Here is a 21,819-nt window from a genome sequence, read left to right on the forward strand (position 1 = left end):
AACAAATCAAGGGTTGGCACAGGTCACAGGAATTTAAATATGTAATTAAAATGCTCAAAACTACAAATACACACTGAGAGAGAGAGAGAGAGAGAGAGAGAGAGAGAGAGAGAGAACTGTGCAAAACATGGTGTGTCTGGATGAGTTCTGGAGACTACAATGTCAACTTTCGGGCATTAATATTATCCTACACTGATCTATCTTCTGGATATAAAGAAACTCACTCTAATGTAAGATGTTACTACTGGGAGCTGGGTGAAAGATGTATAGGGTATCTCTAAACTTGCCAAGAATTAGCATTTATTTCAGAACAAAAATTTTCTCACCAGGCAATGGTGGCGCACGTCATTAATCCTTGCACTTGGGAGGTAGAGGCAGGAGGATCTCTGTGAGTTCGAGGCCAGCCTGGTCTACACAACTAGTTCCAGGAAAGGCTCCAATGCTACACAGAGAAACCCTATCTCAAATAAACAAAAACAACAACAAAAATCTTCTCAAAAGAAAATTAATTTAGAAAAACATTTCAGGGTTGGAGAGAGGGTTCAGTAGTAGAAGCACTAGCTGCTCTTCGGGTCTTCAGTTCAATCCCCAGCACCCACACGGTGGCTCACAACCGTCTACTGTGGGGCCTGATGCCCTCTTCTGACATAGAGGCACACATGCAGATACAACACTTATATGCATAAAATAAATTTTTTTAAAAAGACACATTTTCAAAATTGTCAGTAATTACAAATTTTTCAAAAATTACACTCTGGGACTGCAGCACACACCTGCGATCCTAGCACTTGGAAAGCTGAGGTGGAAAGACTAAGTTTAAGGCCAGCGTAAGCTACAATGAAACCCTGTCTCAAAAAAAAAAAATATACAAGAAGCTGGAGAGATGACTCAATGGTTAAAAGCACTGGCTGCTCTTCCAAAGGACTGGGTTTATCTTAGCTAGTTTCAGAGGATCTAACCCCGTTTCTAGCCTGAGTGCACCAGGCATACATGTGGTACACAAACACACATGCAGGAAAACCATTCATGCACATAAAATAAAAATAAATGCATCTTTTAAAAAAATGTTTTATTTTTTTGAATTTAAAAAAGCACAAAGCCAGGTTGGCTGGCTGATGGTGTGATTCTTTAATCCCAGCATGAAAAGGCAGAGGCAGTGGATCTCCGTGAGTTCCAGGACAGCGCCAGGGTTCAAACCAGAACAAAACAGTGTGGTACAAGCTACTTGGGAGGCTGAAACAGAGGACGTGAGTCTAGAAGTTGAAGACTGGTGTGGGTTCTAGTGAGACCCTGCCAAAGACACAGACAACCAAAGCACTTAAGACCAATGCTCTCCACATCAACACCTCTCAAACTTGGAGCGGATAAAATCCAAGATGTCTCCTGTGGGGAGATGCACAGAGCAGACACATCCTCAGTGAATGTGAATCATCCACAGGACATCAAGGACCTCATGCCTCAGACCCATGAGAACCATAAAGCCTCTCCCCCTCAAGCCCCATCCCCACTCCCATGAGGCTCAAAGGGACAACAAAGCCTTCCCCTGGCCCCAGTGTGATTACTGACAGTGTAGATGTACTGACCAGTGTGTGCAAACACTACCGACTGCAGCTTCCTCCTGATGTTTACAGCCTATGAATTCTCTACTCCAGCCACGGCTCCCGGATAACTTCCCTCTGTGCTGCGGTGGCACTCCATCAGAGAGCCCAGCTTTTCTGTCCACGTGGCTGCATGCCTGCCCTTTCTTCATTCCCTCACTGTGCCAGTCAGGTTTCCAGGACCAAGTCACGCAGGATATAACAGTCTTCTGTATTTTATTAAATTAAAAAAGGTGGTATTTTTTTTCCATTTCAAAATGTCCATAATAATCACAAGATTTCTGTAAAATCTGTATACAACGTAAGTTTTTCTTACTCTATAAAGAGTCAAGGAAAATTTCAAGCAATCCACTGTAAGAATGTGGAGGGCTGAGTGCAGAGCTACAAGGCAACAATACAATCTCAAGCCGTGAGCACCTGGGACATACAAGAGGCCACAACTGGAGCATGTTAGAGGAGAGTATTCTCAGACTATGGGGAGATTAGCGGGATTTATCATCTGCCTGGGCAACTCACTTGCAACTGCTGTGTGTCTAACTTCTAGCTCTCCATAAGATCTTCCCTGGGTCTTGGATCTCTAATTTCATGATAACTCAGAAAGTGAGAAAAGGGTAGTGTCACAAGCAGATGGTGCTGAAACAATTGCCCAATCATCTCAAAGAGTGATCACAGAGCCCTCTCTTCCCCTGACAAAAAACAAATCTAGATTACGGTGCTAAATGCTTTTTTAAAAACTGTGTGGGAGGAGGAACTCTGGAACAAAGTTGTTCTGTGAATAATAAAGATAAAAAAATAAAAAAGGTAACCTGAAAACAAAAAGGTTTAAATTCACGCAACAAACATTTTCCAAACAAAACTTAAGTTGTCATTCAGAGAAAAGAATTCCAACAGACATGACATAGGTAACAGCATTTAATATTTAAAATAAAAGCTCTAAACCATTGGATACCTTTAATCCCAGCACTCAGATAGCAAGTTCTAGGACAGTCAAGGCTACAAAGAGAAACTCTACCTCAAAATATATAAAAAAAAAAAACCCTCTAAGTCAAAAGTATACTTCTTAATCAAATGATTATCTCCAAGGGCACATATTAATTACTAGTTTTTATTAAATATTATGGATCAGGATTATGCTAAGTACATGGACTGTTTTTGTATGCTCCCACCCCACCAAAAACCTCTTATCTTTGATGAGATAATGATCACTGATGTCGTGGGTGCCCAGGCCTTTGTTTGGTGATTAGAACACAGACATTACTGTCCATGGAGAAGAGAGAGGCTCTGGACCTGCCTGGCTGTGAGAGAGCACAGCAAGAAGGTGTAACAATGGCTCCTGTTGTATCCAAGCAACAGAAGTTCTGCTATAGCAGCCCAGACATCACTCAACAAGGATGTGACGTAGATGCCACTGCGTTGTTCAATAAACTGAAGGGCAGTGTGGCCCTGGTGCTGGAGGCCTCATTGATGAGGTGCGGTAAGGGGCTTACCTAGGTGTTTCAACTTTCTCCCACGTTCAGTGCCCCAACTCCCCTCCTCTTCAAAATCAGATTCAGGGAAGAAGGCCAAAACAGTATTGCAAAAATAATGGTCAAATCTATCTCTCAACTGTATCAGGGGATCTCAGTGTTTATTTGCATCTTAATAATACCCCATGTTAAAACAGATCTCTGAACTTCACTGTCAGGCATTCTAGTTTAGCAGGTTTCTTACTGGATCCCAGGGAACAGAACTTCCCCAAAGTAAAGAAAAAATAAGAAGAAAGAAAGAAGGGAGGGAGGGAGGGAAAAAAGGGGGGGGTGGAGGACTTAACCTTTAAAATTAAAACATCAGCTAGTTTTACAGTGCCAGGTACCATACTCTGCAATCTATGCAAGTACTCATTCAGTGCTCACAAACAGTCCATATCTAATGAGGAAGTCCAGAGCCAGTATGTGTCAAAGGTCAAGTCCATGACTCAAAAGCCCTCACTCGGTCGAGTGTTTAAATTCTCAGTCTATCCCACCAGTGTCTCCAGTACTCTACAGCAGGGAACTTGATGTCTCACTAATCTGAGGAGGAGGGAGGGAAATGACAATCATTTCTGAACGTGCACCAAAATATCCAGTTGCTAATATTCAATGCACACAACTTTTATTTGTTAATTATATCCCAATGTAGCTGAAAATTTATTATCTACATTTTACAGTAAAGAAATTAATACACAACAAAGTAACAATGTGATCAAGGGATCCTGCACCCGTGACAGAATGAGAACCCAAGTTTGTCTGACTAAAACTTATGCATTCTCTGTCTACTAACACCCTGGAGGGAAGGAACTCAGCACCTGACCAGCCAAGTCCTTCACCACTCAGGTACATAGCCAGCCCTGGGTCTGCTGAACCTGGGTCTCACTGTGTAGCCCAAGCTGGCCTGGAACTCACTATGAAAACCAGACAGGCACTGAATTTTCCATCCTCCTGCCTTACCTCCTGGGTGCTGAGAATACAGGTGTAGACCACAAAACCTGACTTGAAATAATTGTTTCAAATCGTACACACCAATTGAGAGAGATTTCTCTGAGATACTATTCTTACCATTCAAGATGTTTTACTTTATAGAGTTGGAAAGATCTTTTTTCCCCCCAAGAAGTTCCTGTTCTGTAATTCTGGGCAATTACTACTTTTTTAAAGATGTGGCCAATGGTACCTAAGAACATACCTAGATCCCACATTTCTCTGACTACGATCAAATCATAAAACAGTAACTCACAATCCCCATGCTGCTTTTCCTTGTACTTCCCTTCTCTCTGGATGCCACAGAAAAGCTCAAAGAGGGTACTTTTTACAATTTCCCTGTCTTCTACTCTTCAATATGTTGCCCAAAAATACAGGTATCCTGAAGGCAGTGCGAAACGCTTGGATTGTTAAGTACACTGCCACAACAGTTTTCCATTAAATTTCACACTTCGAACCCTGGCAGGGATTTATGCAAATCCACCAAATCTGTGTTATAAATATCCAATTTTTAAAAAATGATATCTTCATCCCTCCCCTCCCATAAAATATGAGCGTATGAAGTATCGCTCTTAACTTCCTCTAAGTTTCCTGATAAGCCGAGTATTTCCAAAACAAAAATCATAGCTCGCTTTATGCCACGGCCAGATTTATCTAACCACTGCGGCTGCTGATGAAAATGCTAAGATTTATGATGAAAATTTAGACACCTGGGAGGTGGGGACTCAACAAGGGCGCCAGCCTGATTCTTAAATAGCTCAGCTTCAACTCCATGGAAACAGGAGGGAATTCCCACTAGTCACAGTGTAACCGGAATTTTTGTGGGTCATCACTTACTCCCAACGAACCTTTTAGAAAGTTGCAAATTTGAAATTCAATTTCTAACTGCTCTAGATACTGGGTCTAAAGCCAAACAGAAAGTGCTCGGTTCTGGAAGGGGCGCGTCCCGCCCGCGGACTCGCAGATCCCCGCGCCCTACACTGCGGCCCGTACCTGCCCGGCCGGCCAAAGCCCGCGCTGCCCGCGCCTCTCCCGGGGCCGCGTCCGCCGTCCGCCAGCCAGGAACCCATCGCCGCGGCCTGCGGCCTGCGACCTCCGGCCGCTCCTTCCTCCAAGGACACTGCGAGCTGGCTGAAGGCGTACAGCAGCGAGCAGAAGCCGCAGGCCAGGCACAGCCCTACAACCCGCAGGTAGCGCCGCATCCCGGCCCGCGCTACCGCCTCCGCCGCCGCCGCCGTCACCTTCACCACCGCCACCGCCGCCGCGCCCGCCCGGGCTAACTGCGAGGAGCCGCAATGCGCAGCCGCAGCAGGACCAGCCCGGTTCCCGCCCCGCCCCGCCCCTAATCCCCACCAGGTTCCACTCCGCCCCGCCCCTCCCAAGCTCTGCCCCCTCCACCACGCCTCTTACCCTGTCGTGCCACGCCCCTAACACGCCCACCTCCGCTCTAGCCCCGCCTCCGCGTCCCGCCGCGCCCGTAGTCTTGCCTTGTCCCTCCTCCGGCCCCTGCAGCGCTTCCGGAAGCGGAGCCGAGCTCTGGAGCAGGCAGGCCACGGAACAGAGCCCCGAGGTGTACGCTGTGTAGAGGTCGCTCCGCTCTGAGCTGCGGAGAGGCGCAGCGAAAGGAGCGGGGTTCTAGGCCCATGACCTAAATCTACGATTCTTCCACTGCGTCGTTTGTGACGCTGAGCAGCTTGAATTCCAAGATACCGCCGCGTGACTAAAAAGACAACGCGGTTTTCCGCAGTGGCTAGCTCTTCCTCGCCTCATCCTGCTCCCCACGGACGTCAGCCTCCGGTCTAGACTATCGGCTTCGTGCAGCCTCTTAAAGCGGCGGTAGTTCTAGCTGCTCTGCCCGCCCCTCCACACATCAGGCTGGGAGGCTGGGGTCCTTCCTAACTTTCACGTTTTTAGACTTCGCTTACAACTATTTGCATACCAAAAGCAAAGCTGACCGTTTCCACGCGGAGCTTCCCTTCCTTCCCCCTCCTCCTACTTCCTCAGCCTCTTCCCGAGCCTTTGAGCTCGGCTCACACCGAAGCTTAGTAGGGACGTTGGTAGTGGCGTAGATATTGTAATTGAGTGCAGTTTGAGTATGCAGGCTGGTGCGGGAGACCTGCGGTGACGATTTTACAAAGCAGAATGTCTAGTTTAAATTTCGTGATTATCCTTAGATACCTTCAAGTCCCTGAAAGAGGCACTCGTTGACCACCCGTGTCTGACTTAACATCCTTATGACTCAAAACCTTTAAAAAAAACTCAGCGGACCACTGGTTTCCACCAGTCTGAAAGCTAAGGATGTCATCAGTTAAAGGTCTGAAACCTCTGTTTTTCCTCAGTTTGCTATTATCAGCCTGATGATCCAACCGGTGTCTGGAAAGATGCCTTAAGTTCTTTACTGTGACTATAATGTAAGTGCTTTCATGTCGGAACATGCATTCCAGGCAACCCGAAACCATGCGTCTGGTTGACCCATAATTGGCTCAAAATAAATTTTCTTATTCCCTTTCAAAAAGGGCTGTTTCACACAGACAGGATAGCCATCTGTAAGGTGTGGACACGCCCAAAAGTGCAGTCAGTTGTGCCTTCCAGTATAGATGAGATTTCTTGGCGAGGGTGGCCCTAGTAAGAGAAGGAATTCTAGATCGAGTGAGCAATGAAACCTGCTCTTGTATTCAGGGGATTGTGGGAAGTGTGATGCCAGGATAAGAGAATGCAAAAGTGGACACATAAGTGCTAAGACTGCAGAAAGGGTTAGCAATTACAGCAAACACTTGGGAGGTTGAACTTGATCTCCTTGAAGGGCTTTTAAGGAAGGAAGTAACATGATCACATTTGCATTTTAGAGAGCGATTCTGGCGGCAGTGAAGGTTGGAACAGAGATTGAAGAAAGTGGGCCCAAAGCCAAAACTGAAGCTTAAACACACACTTTAAAATGAACACAAAAATACATTAAACACACACTTAAAATACACATACACTTAAACAATACATTCAAACACTTAAATATTTTAAAATGCACACTTAGAAATACACACTTAAAACACAAACATTTAAAACTACAGATAAAATGCACATATTTAAAAATATATAACAAACACACTTAAAAACATACACTTAAAATGCATGCATACTTAAAACAGGCTTAAAATGCACACACACACGCTTCATAAGGAAACCCACACTACTGAATTGTTCAAGTTGCATCTGGGTCACTGAGAAGTCTATCCACAAAGGACAATATGAGGAAATGGATGGGCAAACAGCCTTCACCCCTACACCAAGGGCTGGCTCTGCAACCATGGGAAGTCACTAGATGAGCGGTGGGTTGTTTCCTCGCCTTAAGGATTAAACTTCTTGTCTTACCTAAAAAAATAAAAAAGAAACCCAGTGAACTATCAACGTGTGAAGAGAAAGAAAACATACATTGGTTCATTTAATAAATATTTATTGCATATTTACTACATGCCAGACAAGAGGCTCAGATATACAATATTCAGAAATAAAAGGAGTGTCCTACCCTCAAAAACAAAAAAATACGTCTTTCTAATAATACATCTTACAATTCTTAAAGAAATAAAGATTTTCAAGTACTGAAAATCACAAGAGCACTAGCAAGATTGGAAAATGAGAGGATGTAACACTAGCTAGAGTAAGAGCGAAGACTCCGGCAAAGAATGTTCATTTAAAAGCTGCTGGGTAAGCTTGATGACTGACTGACATATATAACTCTTCTACTCTGGAGGCAGAGGTACCGCCACAAGCTCAAGGCCATCCTAGTCAACATAGTGATCAAACTCAGCTACAGGGCTTGGTCCCATTTTTTAAAAAAAAGGAAGGAGGGAGGGAGGAGGAGGGGGGGGAAGAAAGGAAAGTTGCTAATACCTTTTTTTCCACCCAAAAAAGAAACTACATGTAGTGATCTCGACTCACAGATCACTGAAGTTATGGAATAGTATAAAGGGAAGCCAGCCAACAATCTATAGCATACAGAATAATCATGCTCTTGATAGGGGGTTTCAAGACCATGTCATGTCATCACACAGCAAGTCCTGGGTACCTGGAAAGGTGAGGAGTCACTACACGTTGCTTTCTGGCCAGCCAAGACTCACACGTTGCATTTTTATATTCCAAAATTGACCTTTGTTACTAAAAACAACTTCACCTATTTCAGCACCGAAAAGGTATTTCTTTCACTTATCGAATGTATGGATCTCTAAGAAAATGCTAATTTTCCAGTGTCCAAATTCTCAACTTAAAAAAGTACAAATGTTAGCGACAAAAATGAACTTTAAGGCCAGGTATATTTGAGGTGGCAAGACTGCAGGCAAGGACCAGAAATGAAATTTCAAAGTGGTAATTTGTCAAGGTTTTCTTAAAATTACAAAAGATCTCTATGAGAAAAAAAAAAAACCTGACTCTGGACTTACACTGAATCTTAACAGTCCTCTCTTTTAGAAAGTACGGCGCTAGAAAGATGCTTGCTCTTGTGGAGGATCAGAGTCTGTCGTGGGACCTGTGGGGCAGCTCACAACCATCTGTTAACTCCAGTTCCAGGAGATCTCATGCCCTCTTCTGGACTTCACGTGCACTCAGACATAAACACACACACACACGATTAAAAATAACAATTCTAAATGTTGGTGCTCTCTTCTCTCGTTCTTTCTGTCCATCCCTCTCTTAAGCCACTCAAACATGTATGGAGTCCTGTTCACTATTTCCTTCCCATTTGTACCTCTGAGTTTTCTATTACAATGAAAAGGGAATTCTATGGGACATATCCTATTCCCCAGGCCTCCCTAGTGCGGGGGATTCAAGGAGTACACCGCCCCCACCCGGATGACGTATCAGTATTTTCATAAAGAGAAAATGATCCTTAGCTAGCTTTGGGAGTGTACACCTCTAATAATAGCATTGGAGAAGCTAAGATGGGAGGTTTACAAGGTCTGGGCCAGCCTAGGCTATAAAACGAGACCCTGTCTCCAAACAAAATACAAAATGAAAAACTGTCTGGATTTTAGTGCCAGCCATTGGAAGGCTGAGGCAGGTGATCCTTGTGAATTCGGGGCCAGCCTTGTCTACATAGCAAGTTCCAGGACAGCTACATAGAAAGACGCTGTCTCAAAAACAAATGTGAAAGTGTCCCTCAGATTATCTCGTTCTGTACTAGACAGATAGTCCTCTTTATTCTAGACTTCAGCCCCTCCTGCGCCTGTTCTGAAAACTCAACCTGCTCCATGTGGAGACGTGTTTTCCGTCTTCCTAGCCTTCTCTCCTCCCAAGCTAGTTTCTTACTGTCCACATCTTCCCATTTTTACTTAACTCCCCCACCCCACAGTAGGCACAGGGCCATCCCATTGTTGCTATAATTATGAAGCAAAGGGCATAATGAAAAGAACACACATGGGGAAACCTAAATTATTAAACCTTGGTCCTCAATTTAGTTTCTGAATTTTCCTATGAAGAATTTACAGAAAGGTGACAACCAGAAGCGAGCTTTCTTCTACAAGTCATCAAGTGAAATATCAAGATACAACCTCAGGCCCTAGGAGGCACTCCTCAGAAACTGCAGGGAAAGCAGCAGAGGCACTAGATTCTTGCCCCAAATTTATTTTTGCCTTGTTCTCACACTTAGAATAAAACAATAAACAGGAGCTGGACAGATGGCTCAGTGACTGAGAGGCTGTTACTCTTGCAGAGGACCTGGCTGGGTTCGATCCCCAGAACCCACGTAGTGGTTCACAAGACTCTGTAGCTCAGGTCCAGTTCCAGGGGATCTGGCACTCTCTTCTGATCCCCAAGGACACCAGACACACACACGGTGCCCAGATACACACACAAGCAAAATATATAAAAATATTTTAATTACTAATTTTAATTCCTATTTATCCACAAGAGTTGAGGCAGTTTATAAGAACAAAAGAAAAGCATAAAGTCAGAATTGGTAAAATGTATGTATTATATATTATGTATATTATATATGTTTAAAAAGTTAGAAGGTAGACAACCATTGAGTCCTAGATAAATTATTAAAACAGTCCATTTTAGCTGAAATTTCTTACAGCATCAAAAATTGAGAATAATCAATTAGCAATCTGAATTGCCTATAAGAAAATGGCTAGTTGATTTCTCAGATGAAGTAAACTTGCTAAAATCAGTCTAAGATTTCTAATTTGAACAGTAATGTAGTATCTTCCTTCACTTAAAAAAAGAATGAGACCTACCTCTAAAATGTAGGGGGGAAAATAGCTCGGGGATGAAGAGAACTCAGCTCTTGCAGGAGACCTGCTTTTGGTTTCCAGCACCCACAGAGTGGCTCACAGCCAGCTATAACTCCAGTTCCAGGGGATCCAATACACTTTTCTTGCCTCTTCAGGCACTGCACATGTGTGTGCACTTACACACGCAGGCAAAACACTAAAACACACCAAAAAAATTTCAACAAATTAGAAGAAAACGATTCATCTCCAATTACATTGCTTACAGGGGTAAAGTTGTGAGGATCAAAGCTAGTTCAAATACCGTGTCACACTCAGTGCACTGCAGACACCAAAATGAGGCCCCAACACTCTAGTGCAGACTTGCAGGGGACACTTAAGTCCTAGGTGAATTTTCTCAGGAAAAGATCCCAGGTACTCCTTCCTCTCCTATTTCTGTGTCTTGTACATATTTCTATTGTTACAGGGATTATCACTGCATTTATAGATCTCTAAAACGTGAATTCCGTAATCTTCAAACCTCTTTGTAATCAAACCTTGAAACAGTACCTAAAAGCCAAAGTATATTTAATAAATATCCTCAACTAAATAACACTAAAGTGACAAAAAAAGAAATAGATCAGCAAGCCCAGGGGCAGCACTGAATGGTAAGCTATGATCTGTAGAAGGATGCAGTATGCAGGACTGGGGAGCTCAGCTGATTGAACAGAGCTAGCTAGCACTGAAAGCATGAATGGGGGATCACTGGATTCTCATTTTGATTCTCCAGAACCTACAGCTAAGAAACAATAAATAAATAACCAGGGCTTGTAACCCAGGACTGGGCAGTGGAGGCAAACAGTCCCTCCGGCTCACTAGTCACTCAGTCTATCCTACTTGATGAGTTACAGATCCGTAAGAAACCTTATCTAAGAAAACAAGGTGGGGGCTAGAAAGTTAGGTCAATGGTTAAGAGCTGATCTTGTTGCTCCTGCAGAGGACCCAGGTTTGAGTCTCAGCACCTAAATGGTGGTTGACAAATGTTTATAACTCTAGTCCCATAGGATCTAACATGCTGGTACACATGCATACAAGCAGGCAAACACTCATACATATAAAATAATACCAAACACAGGCATACACCTATAATACCAGCACTTAGGAAATAGAGGCAGGCAGATCTCTGTACTCTGTGAGTTCAAAGCCAACCTGGTATACACAGTGAATTCCAGAACAGTCAGGGAGACATAGAGAGACCCTGTCTCAAAAACACATTTTTAATTAAAATTTAAAAAGAAAAACAAAACATGGTGGGTAGAGTCTGAGTAGTAACACTGGCAGTACCTGCACAAACGTACTTTACACACACATAACGGAAAACATAGGAAACGTGTCAAAATTCTGACACCTTCTGGAACTATTGATTTTTCCACTGAGGTATCTACTCTTTTTATAGTATTTCGAATGGCCAAAAATTGGCCAATCTCATAATGACAGGATGATCTACACAGACTACAAACAGTCTCTCATTAGTACACTGAAATAACATTTAAATGATCTGGGCTAGTGGGTATGTGTGTTCAGAAGTTTTTATATAAAGAAAACGTGTCTTCAGTAGCTTCCAGTGGACTGGCCTGATGAAAAGCAGTCCAAATTATTAAACACACTGCTGTCCTACTTAGCAGCCTCTGCTGAGGAAGCTGTTTATGATTACTTATGAGGATGACTTATCACTGCATGTCACTAACATGCCCGCAGAGATGAGTCCAGAAGCCTGGCCACCCTGACGCCCTTCCTACTGCCTCTTCCCTTCGATCCTCCCTTTCTTACATGCCAACACTCTTCCTCACCCATGCTGGGTAGAGCTGGTTCTCATCACTCTATGTCGAGCAAAAGCCTTCCTTGCTTCCTGCTTTCTGTACTGCTGTTTGCCTTTGGTTATTTCTGTCACTGGCTTTTCTGAACTTCAACTTTTCACATTCTTTGCTCCAGGCTTCTGCACATGTTGAGAAGGTAAACAGCACCAAGTCAAGGCATTATCATTACTGCTATCCTCGCCCCCCGCCACCGCCACCACATTCTTGTTTTCACTTAACTGTAAAGTCACACAGCAGATCCCTTTCTGTGATTAGCTCCTATACCAGATCTTCACAAAGATCCCAAAAGAGGTAAGCGCTAAGAAAGTATAATAAGAAACTCAAGCCCATTTACCATTAATGTATACGATATGGCAAAGTACATTTTTTTTGGGCACTGAGGATTTATATCTAAAAGAAAAATGACATACACCGTTACCTTTAGTTGACTTTATTCCTCCTATTACTATACTTCATCTGGACTGTTGTCACTATAATCTTAGGAAAGCACTTAATAAAATCTTTAATTAAACCTTAATTAAAAGCTTTAAGTCATTAGGTCATCAATCCCTACAAAAGGTTTTAAGAGTGTCTCTTCTGGTGGGCTTCAAAGTTCACCTTCATTTCTGCTTATCTCTAAGGTAATAAACTGAAAACTACCCAAATTATTTCAGGGTGGAATCCAGTTATAAGAACCCACTGCTGATGGGGCTGGAGAAACGGTTCAGTGGCTAAAAGCACTTGCTGCTCTTGCAGAGGACCGGAGTTTGATTACCAGCACCCACATAGGAGCACACAATTGTCTATAACTCCAATTCCAAGAAATCCAAAACCCTCTTCCAACTCCGCAGGCACTAGGCATGCACATGGTGCACACACATGTATTCAAAGCAAAACAATCATACACATAATCAAAAATATAAAATAATACACCCAATAAAACTATATTACAAATTTACAAAACAGCTACGGATATACCCTAAGCCCTGCTGAGTAGTCTTTTGCATATTTTAACATCAAGTGCATGTATAAATGGAATCTGCATGTCTTCCTGATGTGAAGTATATCTGAGGTAGAGTGAAATAAAGGAAGGTGAAAGGATAACAAAATCCCACTAGACTGCGCAGTTCATCTCTCCAGTCACGTGTGGAGTATTGGCTTCTCAGAGAGAGCAAACACCGACAATGCTCTCTTAGATTCCCTATGAAGCACTGAGATGATCTGGTTATAAAAATGTATCTTAATAGCATTTTACCTATACTGATAGAAAAGGCTCACATTTACCAGAATGTGCTAGAGAAATGTTAAGGATCTTAGTGGGCTAACATTTACTCCTCCCTATGAGCACACGAATCAGATACGGCCATCACTCCCCCACTTTTCGGATGGGAAGTAAGCTAGAGAATGAACAGTATTCACTCTAGTGGAGGCTCAAGCAGCAACCAACAGTCTGCCTTCTACCAACACACGAGTGAGTGCAACCTACTCAAGTAAAACCTCACCTTCTCTCATGCTCTTCCTTCTTGCAGAGAAACTGAAAATATATTATGAAAATATATGATCACTATAAGACATATTGCCTTTACTTATTTTGTTTTAGGAACTAGAGTATTTCCCCATTACAAGTATTTAAAACTGGATACACTGGACATTTATACATGAAAAACAATGCAAAAATAACGTTTGAAAAGAACATAGCCAGACAGTTGGTATTCCATTGGAAGTATCTTAGAATGAAACAAGTTTTACATCTTCATTTAACAACACTGAAGAATGAGGTATCGAATGTTGTCATCACAGACGTTCACTGCATGAAATAAACTGTATTCACAACTCGCATGTGACAGGAGTACCACGGTGCCAACAGAAAGCACTGGGACTGAACAGAGTTACACTGCCATGAGAAACCAAATGTCACAACTTTCAGGGTCCACAGTTTTATTTTTCCTTCAAATGTTATCATGGCATCTTTTATGTGATAGGTTATATTCAAGTTACGTATTGTCTTTAGGTTGATTTACACTTCAGAAGTCCCTATCGGTAGATATATATTAAGCAAATGGCTAGAGAAAACAGGAAAATTTAATAGAATTTAAGATGTAGCATGTGGTTTCTAAGATAGATTTTCAAATACAACATAACACATTTCATTTAGTTGTAAACAAAATGCAAAATATGAAGTCATAAAAAATATTTTATTGGTAATCGTACATAAGTGAGTGGGGCTGTAAATACTTTTATTTCAAGATATTGATAAATGCATAAATTAAAGGCTATATTTGGAAATAGAGTACTCTGGTTTTCATATGAATTGTTCTATTTAATAAAAGGCCAATTAAACTGATCTAAAATCAACCTCCCGGTTCTGTGCAATAGTCATCATGTTTATGTTAATTAAATTCACATGTCTATAACCGTGGATAGGTTTGGAACAAGGAAACAGTGTTAAACTATCATTAAGTTAAAGCTTTTCCAAGTATGACAAGTTCTTTTCTGTTTCTGCCAGACGCTTATACTTCTTTAACTTTAATGTCTTAGAGAACACAGCAAAAACCAGTGTTCAATGACAACAGCACTAAACCTGAATTAGAAAGCTAAACGATCAATTTTTTATTGTTTACAATTCTGCTAGTAAACATTACAATAAATTGATGCTTTGAAAAAATAAGCAAACTAAACAAACATAAACTGCAAAATGGATAAAACATAACTCAGAAACAATAATTTAGTAAGAACATGTCAAACACATTGGCAAAGGTTCATACAAATTCTTTATTAATAACAACTTTCCTATTTAACCACACCAAGTACCAGCAGGTGCATTAAGAGGCTAACCATTAAGAAAATCCTGTTGCAGCAATAGTTGATTAAGTTGATCTCTGACTTGCATACATATAACTATTTGTTTCACAATTCTCAAATAATACATATTTAGGCAGCTTGCACTATGTAATAAAAAATTTAAACTCATTACATGCCGAGAGTAGAGAATTCAATAATTATGTGTTAGAATTCACTAAACTATAAGTGAAAATAGACTTACCAATAACACTGCATAATGAATAATTCAACCACATTTTCATGGCATTTAACACCAGAGACCAAAATGTTAAGTCTGGAAAACATTTGGTAGCTTACACTGTAATAAAATCTAGTAAGTCCTGGCAAATTTATATTTCATGTAAAACTCAAATTATAGGCTATGCATGAATGTGTCTGTCATGAAAATGTGGTAGTTCTTGGCATAATCTGTATTTCCATCGGAGGACAGGCGTGACTAAGTGGAGCAAGAATGCTTAGTGAGACTCTCCATTCAGGGATGAGGCTTCTCCTCGAGGTGAGGAGGACCTGGACACGCCCCGCTCAGTGTTGTCGGAGCTGCAGCTGCTCTGGCTGTGCTGATCCCCAGCAGCACTGGATGCTGGCGCTGACTTTGCTTTCTCCTTAAAGTCTGTAATAATGACTGTCAGATCTCCAACAGTGACTTCCAAATGCTGAGCACTACTCCGATCCACATTTTTTAATCTTGGTCTAAGCACACACACACAAAAACAAAACAAAACAAAACAAAACAAAACAAAAAAACCAATGAGTTTTTTAAGCAAGTTTTTCCCAGTATCAAATTTCTGAGAACATACTAAATAACCAAGCCAAGTTTCAAAATGAGTGAACCTCTGTTTAAAGCAATTCATGTGCAGTAAACCACAAAAGTATCATGCAATATTTCAACACATTAACACCGACCAAACAAAATCATTCATCAATTTTCAATATGACAGATGACTGACAGCCCCGATATAATGGTCTAACCATGCTTTAACATCATACTGAAGTCTGCAGGCAGCTTAAGAATTTTATTCCAATAGATATTGTCTTACGGCAACAAAGACACAACTGCACCCGAAAAGCAGCTGATAAAAGCTAAGACTGGGGACTGGGGAGACAGCTCAGTGGTTAAGAGTATGGGCTATTCTTCAAGAGGACCCAGGTTTGATTCCTAGCCTTTCATGGCAGCTCACAGCGTCCCTAACTCTAATCCAAGGGATGCAACATATTCCTCTGACCTTTGCAGGCACCAGACATACACAGTGCACAGACATACATGCAGGCATAGCATTCACACACATAAAACAATAAATAAATCTTTAAAATAACAAAATAAAAGTAAGGCTACGCTAACCCCTCTCTCCATTGTTGTACACTGACTGTTACAAGATCCACAACCATGATACTGGTCAAAAGTCATGCAAATATCCACTTATGGTTTTGAATAAGTTTCCTGAATTTCAAGTACCTCTTCTTTTTAATGAAAAAAAAAGACATAAATGTCTTCTAGATATCTAGTAAAAGAGAAAGCCTCTTCACATTTAAGCTTATATTTTGACCTTTCCTGATTCCCAACATAACTTTCATGCTCAGAAAATGTTTATAATATTTTATATTGAGATAAAATAACTTACTTTCACTCTGCTTATAAGGATAAACAAAAATACATAAAACACTTACCTGGTTTTTTTATGACAGTTCTTTTTGCTAGATGCTTCCTTCTCACTTTTTTCTTTTTCTACTTTATCTTTCTTCTCTTTCTTTGACTGGGTAGGGGGCACAAACTGCTGAGTAACCTGCTGTGCGACCAGCTGGGAGACAGGTCGAGGTTTCCTGTATGCAGTAAAGAGAAAGGCTTTTATTATAACCTAAAGATACACATTTTTATAAAAGAATAGCATGTTATGAGGATATATTTTTATGAAGATCTCAAGTATAAAGTTCCTCGTCTGTGAAACATAGATTTTTCATTCCTTTTCAACAAAACAGAACAAACTATCATAACAGTTCAAATTTTAAGTCCAAGATATATAGTCAAACCATTAGAATATAACTGTATATAAAGGAACATGTGCTATTATTTAAAATGTATTATCTGAGAAAATAAGAAGGCACACATAATAATAAACATGAATTTTAGGCATTTAACACAGAAGCTTATACTTCAGTTTCTGTTGCTATCACGGTTGAGACTAAAGGACAGGGTCTCACACATGCAACGTGCAAGCTAAGACACACCCCAGCCCCAAGAAGGTGTTTCAGCCCATCCTTTCTCCTGAGAGAAAGACCTAAGTCTCTATGGTAACATCAATTTGTTCCCTCTCAAGAATCCTTAATTCATTCACTGATTATGTATTTACTGTCAAACTCATTACTAAAATCATAGACTCCTCTGTCTCTGGCTACAATCTTCCTATGCATTTCTGATGTTGGAACATGGCAATTCTTTGAGGTTTTCTGACTTCCACATTTTAAAGGTACCTTCTAAAAACCTACTGCAGCACTTATTTTAGGGTACCTGTCTGGCTTTTCCTTTGGATACAAGAATGAGGAAGGATCCTATTACCCCAGATCAAGGACTCCTCTAACTGTGACAAAGCTTGGGCAACTGAGGCAAGATTTAAAAAAAAACAATCTCTTAAATTCCTAAAAAAAAGAAAGAAAAATAAAGGAGGACAACAAGGAATGGATAAATATGGGCAAAACAAAAATATATTTAACACGCTTTATAAATGATGGTAACTTTATTGCCTAGAAAATCCTATTCTAGAAAAGCATAAAACCCAAACAAGCAACTTAGACTAGACAGTATTAATTAATATTACACAACTGTGCATGTGGAGGAGCAGAACGCAACACTTGAGAACACTAAACATTCTCCTGTGGCCTCAGAAAAAAAACCAAAACACACGTTTTCCTTCCTCAGTAGCGCCTAGCCCACAGTGTGTGTGCATGTATGTGGGCCGAGTATAACACATAGAAAGGAAAACAAGAAAGGGTCCACATAGTAGGTAATGAGGAAGCAGTGAACACAGGGAGGAGCATCTGAGTCGTGAAAGAAGACATGAAGCTAATTGTTATTCTTGTTTCAACTCTTGTCATGGCTATGCTTTTTTTTTTTTTTTTGGTGGATTGTAAGTACATACAAATATATGTGATGATACAGTGTAAAATCTAACATGAAGCTTCACAGCTTCAGAATGGCTATTCTAACTGTACATAAATTCATTTAGATGTTCCAGATGTTTGAGCTACCTAATTTGAGCATGTACTTTTTTATTTGCAAGTTCTTTCTTCTTTTTGTTTTGTGATAGGATTTGCACTATGTAGCCTGGGCTGTTGTGAAACTCACTATATAGACCAAGCTAGCCTCAAAACTCAGAGATTCGATTGCCTCTGTCTCCCAAGTGCTGGGATTAATATGCAAGTTTTTTTACAGTAAAGTTACAATTAAAAATTTACTTTTAATAAATCCTATCCTAGGGCTGGAGAGATGGCTCAGTGGTTAAGAGCATTGCCTGCTCTTCCAAAGGTCCCGAGTTCAATTCCCAGCAACCACATGGTGGCTCACAACCATCTGTAATGAAGTCTGGTGCCCTCTTCTGGCCTGCAGATATACACACAGACAGACTATTATATATATAATAAATAAATAAATATTAAAATAAATAAATAAATCCTATCCTATATTGGACAGAGAATTATTTTAAATCTTCTATGTCTTTTTTAACTATAGCAGGACAAAAAATAGGAAATGAGAAAATATTGCATAATCAAACATTAAAAGTTTGAAGGCTAGCAGGGTATATATAAGGAAGCATGAGTGTAAAACAAATTTCAGGAAATGGATTGTGATCATTTAGAGCCTACTTAGTGTAAAATACTGGAAACATGCCAAAGATAGCTGTACACTAAGTTTAAAAATAGGTTTGACAGAAATCAGTGTTCAATGTCTATACTGTGTTCACATCAACAGTGCTTAAGGACATGATTCCATGAGTCGGGTTCTGAGGAAATGATTCCATGAGTCGGGTATTTGCTGTGGACCTGAGTTCAGATCACCAGCACTCAGGTAAAAGCTGGACATGCCTCCTGACACACCTGAAAAATCCAGTGTTGGTGATGAGGACAGATTTGGATGACAGCTAAGGTTTGTTGGCATCTGCCTGCAAGTTTCTAGGTTCAGTGAGAGAGCCTAATTCCAGGGATTAAGGCGAGGGTTGGGGGATAAGAACGCTAGCAGAGAACACTACACATCCCCGTGGCCTCCAAGGATAGGCCTGTGTGCACCTTCACATACATACACACATGCATTCACCACACATGCAAAACAGTTACACGTATGAAAGTGACTTGAAGGTAGTGGGTTTAATGGTTAGCTCTGTTAAGGGAAAGAACACAACAAGGGTTAAGAGAATAGTTCACAAATTAAAGCAAATGTCAGAATTTTCTGGAAGGCTTTTTGTCATGCCAACTCCTACCTTCATAATTTCTGATTCAGTAACTTCAGGGGAGACCAAGAATTTGCATTTCTGACTAGTTTTCAAGTAATGTTAACCTTACAGACATTGGGATGTTGTATGAGAAAATGCCTCCTGGGGAGGCTCAACATACGTATCTACTTACCTAGACAGGGAACTCATGACAAAGTACAGACAGCAGATGCCACAAAAGTTCAATTTAGTGGACCAAAGAGCATTATTGGGGTTGTGTATGGGAATATAGGTGAGGGGTTACTTACAAGAGCAGAAATGACTCAAAGGCAACTCTATCACCAAAGCCCACACCAGCATAGGTAACAGTTCACAAAGCTAGAACCTGGAGCACACTACACAGCTTGTAGGCATCTCAAAAGGTTAGAGAGTGTCCTTTCAAGATGTCTCAGTTGCTCTAAAACTCCACCAGGCAGCTGGGCTGGTTTCTCCTTCTTCCAGGCAGCTGATCCAGTCTCAGAGTCTTTTTTTGCAGCTTTCTCCTGAGTCAGCTCCGAGGCTAGGCTTATCTGAGAGTCTCACTGAAGCTCTGCTAGTCAAGACTAGACTCTTAGCTTTTATTGTTTATTGTGGCAAGGAGGGGCCTAGTGAATCTAGTCAGTTTCAGGGATTTCCTGAAGTTCTTTTGTTTATCTTCCTGTTTAAGGAGCTTCCCTGTAGGATAAAATGTTTCAATCACAGAGAAAACAGATAAGAGATCTTTCTGAAAAGATGCTTCAAGAAACATAAGACCTGTAGCAAATCCTGGGACTGTTTCCACAGAAAGTCTGACTACTAAGAGTAGCAGTGGAATGAAGAATGCTACACCGATAGCCCTGGAGAGAAAGTTAAGGATATTAGTCAGTCTTCAGAAACAGAGAGTCACTGGAGAAACTCAATTTGACCAAGACTCAAGATTTTCGTCTAAAGCAAAAAGGTTCTACAAGACAAGAAAGTTGCTTGTTATCTCCTTTAATAGACCAGGAAGAAAGGTATTCTTTTTTAAAATGCCATAGAAAAAATAAACTGAGAAAGATAAATAAAAAGGTCTAATATAAAGAAGGAGCAATGGACATCAGACTCTGGAGAGAAAAATCAAGGGTGTGTGGTAACTGATTAGCTGTGCCCTCATTACTTCTAACCAAGAGATACTCCTTAATCAAGAAATAAAAATTCTTGACTGCATGTAGCCAATATTCCATGGTTTAATACAATGATATGAATATTAATGTCCCTGATGTGTGATTCCCCTCTGTATACTGTAAATGTGTTTTATTATCATTTATTAATAAAGAAGCTGAAAGAGACTCATGGCTTTTTAAGTGCTGAGAAAAAGTGACAGCTGACCACTCAGTCTTAATCAGGACACTGATATCGTCATCCCATGCAGGACTCAAGGAACACTACAGAAAAGGGAGGAGAAAGAGCGTAAGAGCCAAAAGACAAAGAGAGGACTAAGATATACTATTCCTATGCATGATATGGCCATTGCAACTGCCCATAGCACTTGTGGGAACCTACACTAGACCTGTACAAGAATAGGCCTCTTAACAGGTAATCATGGATGGGAAAGGGGCCATCACTACTGAACTACTGGTTACCAATGGCTCCTGTGGGATACAGAGTCAATTGCCTTCCTTTGTTTACCTATTAGCGAGCTCACCAGGCGCCAATAGAGAGTTCCAAACCCAGAAGGGCCTGGTAAAACTCACTGTGTCACAAAACAAAACAAAACAAAACAAAAAGTGTGGGAAAGGGATTTGTGGGGAGAAGTAGGAGCAAAACAGGGTAAGAGGGACATAAGAGAAAATACAGGGTGAGAGAATGCATTAATATGTACAAAACTGTCATATATTAATTTCTACAGTTTCTGAGTAATTTTTCTTCTTTTATCATAGGCTTTTCTGGATGTATATTATATAATACTCCATTGTTTTATTTCTGTTCTAATGGTAAGGATCACATTTCATTTAAAGACTATAACTTTACCCCAAAATTATAGGACTATTTAATCTGATTCCACTTTGAATGAAAAGGAGAGAACGTGGGGGAACAAACTGATTAAATGAAATGAATTTCTCTACTACTCTTTAGATGCGAATGAGCTTCAAAAATCCTTCATTGTCAGCAGGGGCGACACAGTTCGGGATCGTCCTTTATGTATCTAGAGAGGCACAACTCCACCATGCATGCATTGTCTGCCCACCCAAAGTGATCATGAGAAAGTATGACTGACCTCCCTTCTACCTGATGAGAGTATTCTGCTGAACGACAGAGTAGGCTCGTTAACTCAAAAAGTAAAAGGATGTCATTATGAAATAAATTTTTTCTTTTACTTGGAATAGGGCTCCATGTATTCCAGGATGGCCTCAAATTTA

The 21,819-nt window shown here is 40.9% G+C and overlaps 2 protein-coding genes across 3 annotated transcripts in view; both read right to left on the reverse strand.

Annotated features, from left to right (window-relative positions):
• Gxylt1 (glucoside xylosyltransferase 1) overlaps positions 1-5,351 on the reverse strand; it is a 38,386-nt gene extending 33,035 nt beyond the window's left edge. The window contains exon 1 of one of the 2 annotated variants that reach the window (XM_085678788.2): positions 5,084-5,351. In XM_085678788.2, coding sequence (XP_085534914.2) covers positions 5,084-5,292 — 209 coding nt within the window. In that variant the 5' untranslated portion in view covers positions 5,293-5,351. The remainder of the gene's footprint in view (positions 1-5,083) is intronic. The other variant, XM_085678789.2, reaches the window with a different exon arrangement.
• An 8,968-nt stretch (positions 5,352-14,319) lies between these two features.
• The window catches only part of Yaf2 (YY1 associated factor 2), a 69,604-nt gene continuing 62,104 nt past the window's right edge, over positions 14,320-21,819 (reverse strand). The window contains 2 exon segments of the mRNA XM_085678787.2: positions 14,320-15,674; positions 16,650-16,802. Of these exon segments, the coding sequence (XP_085534913.2) occupies positions 15,440-15,674; positions 16,650-16,802 (388 nt within the window). The 3' untranslated portion in view covers positions 14,320-15,439.

This window comes from Myodes glareolus, chromosome 19 (genome assembly GCF_982192425.1).
Source record: "Myodes glareolus chromosome 19, mMyoGla1.1, whole genome shotgun sequence".
Classification (NCBI taxonomy): Eukaryota; Metazoa; Chordata; class Mammalia; order Rodentia; family Cricetidae; genus Myodes; species Myodes glareolus.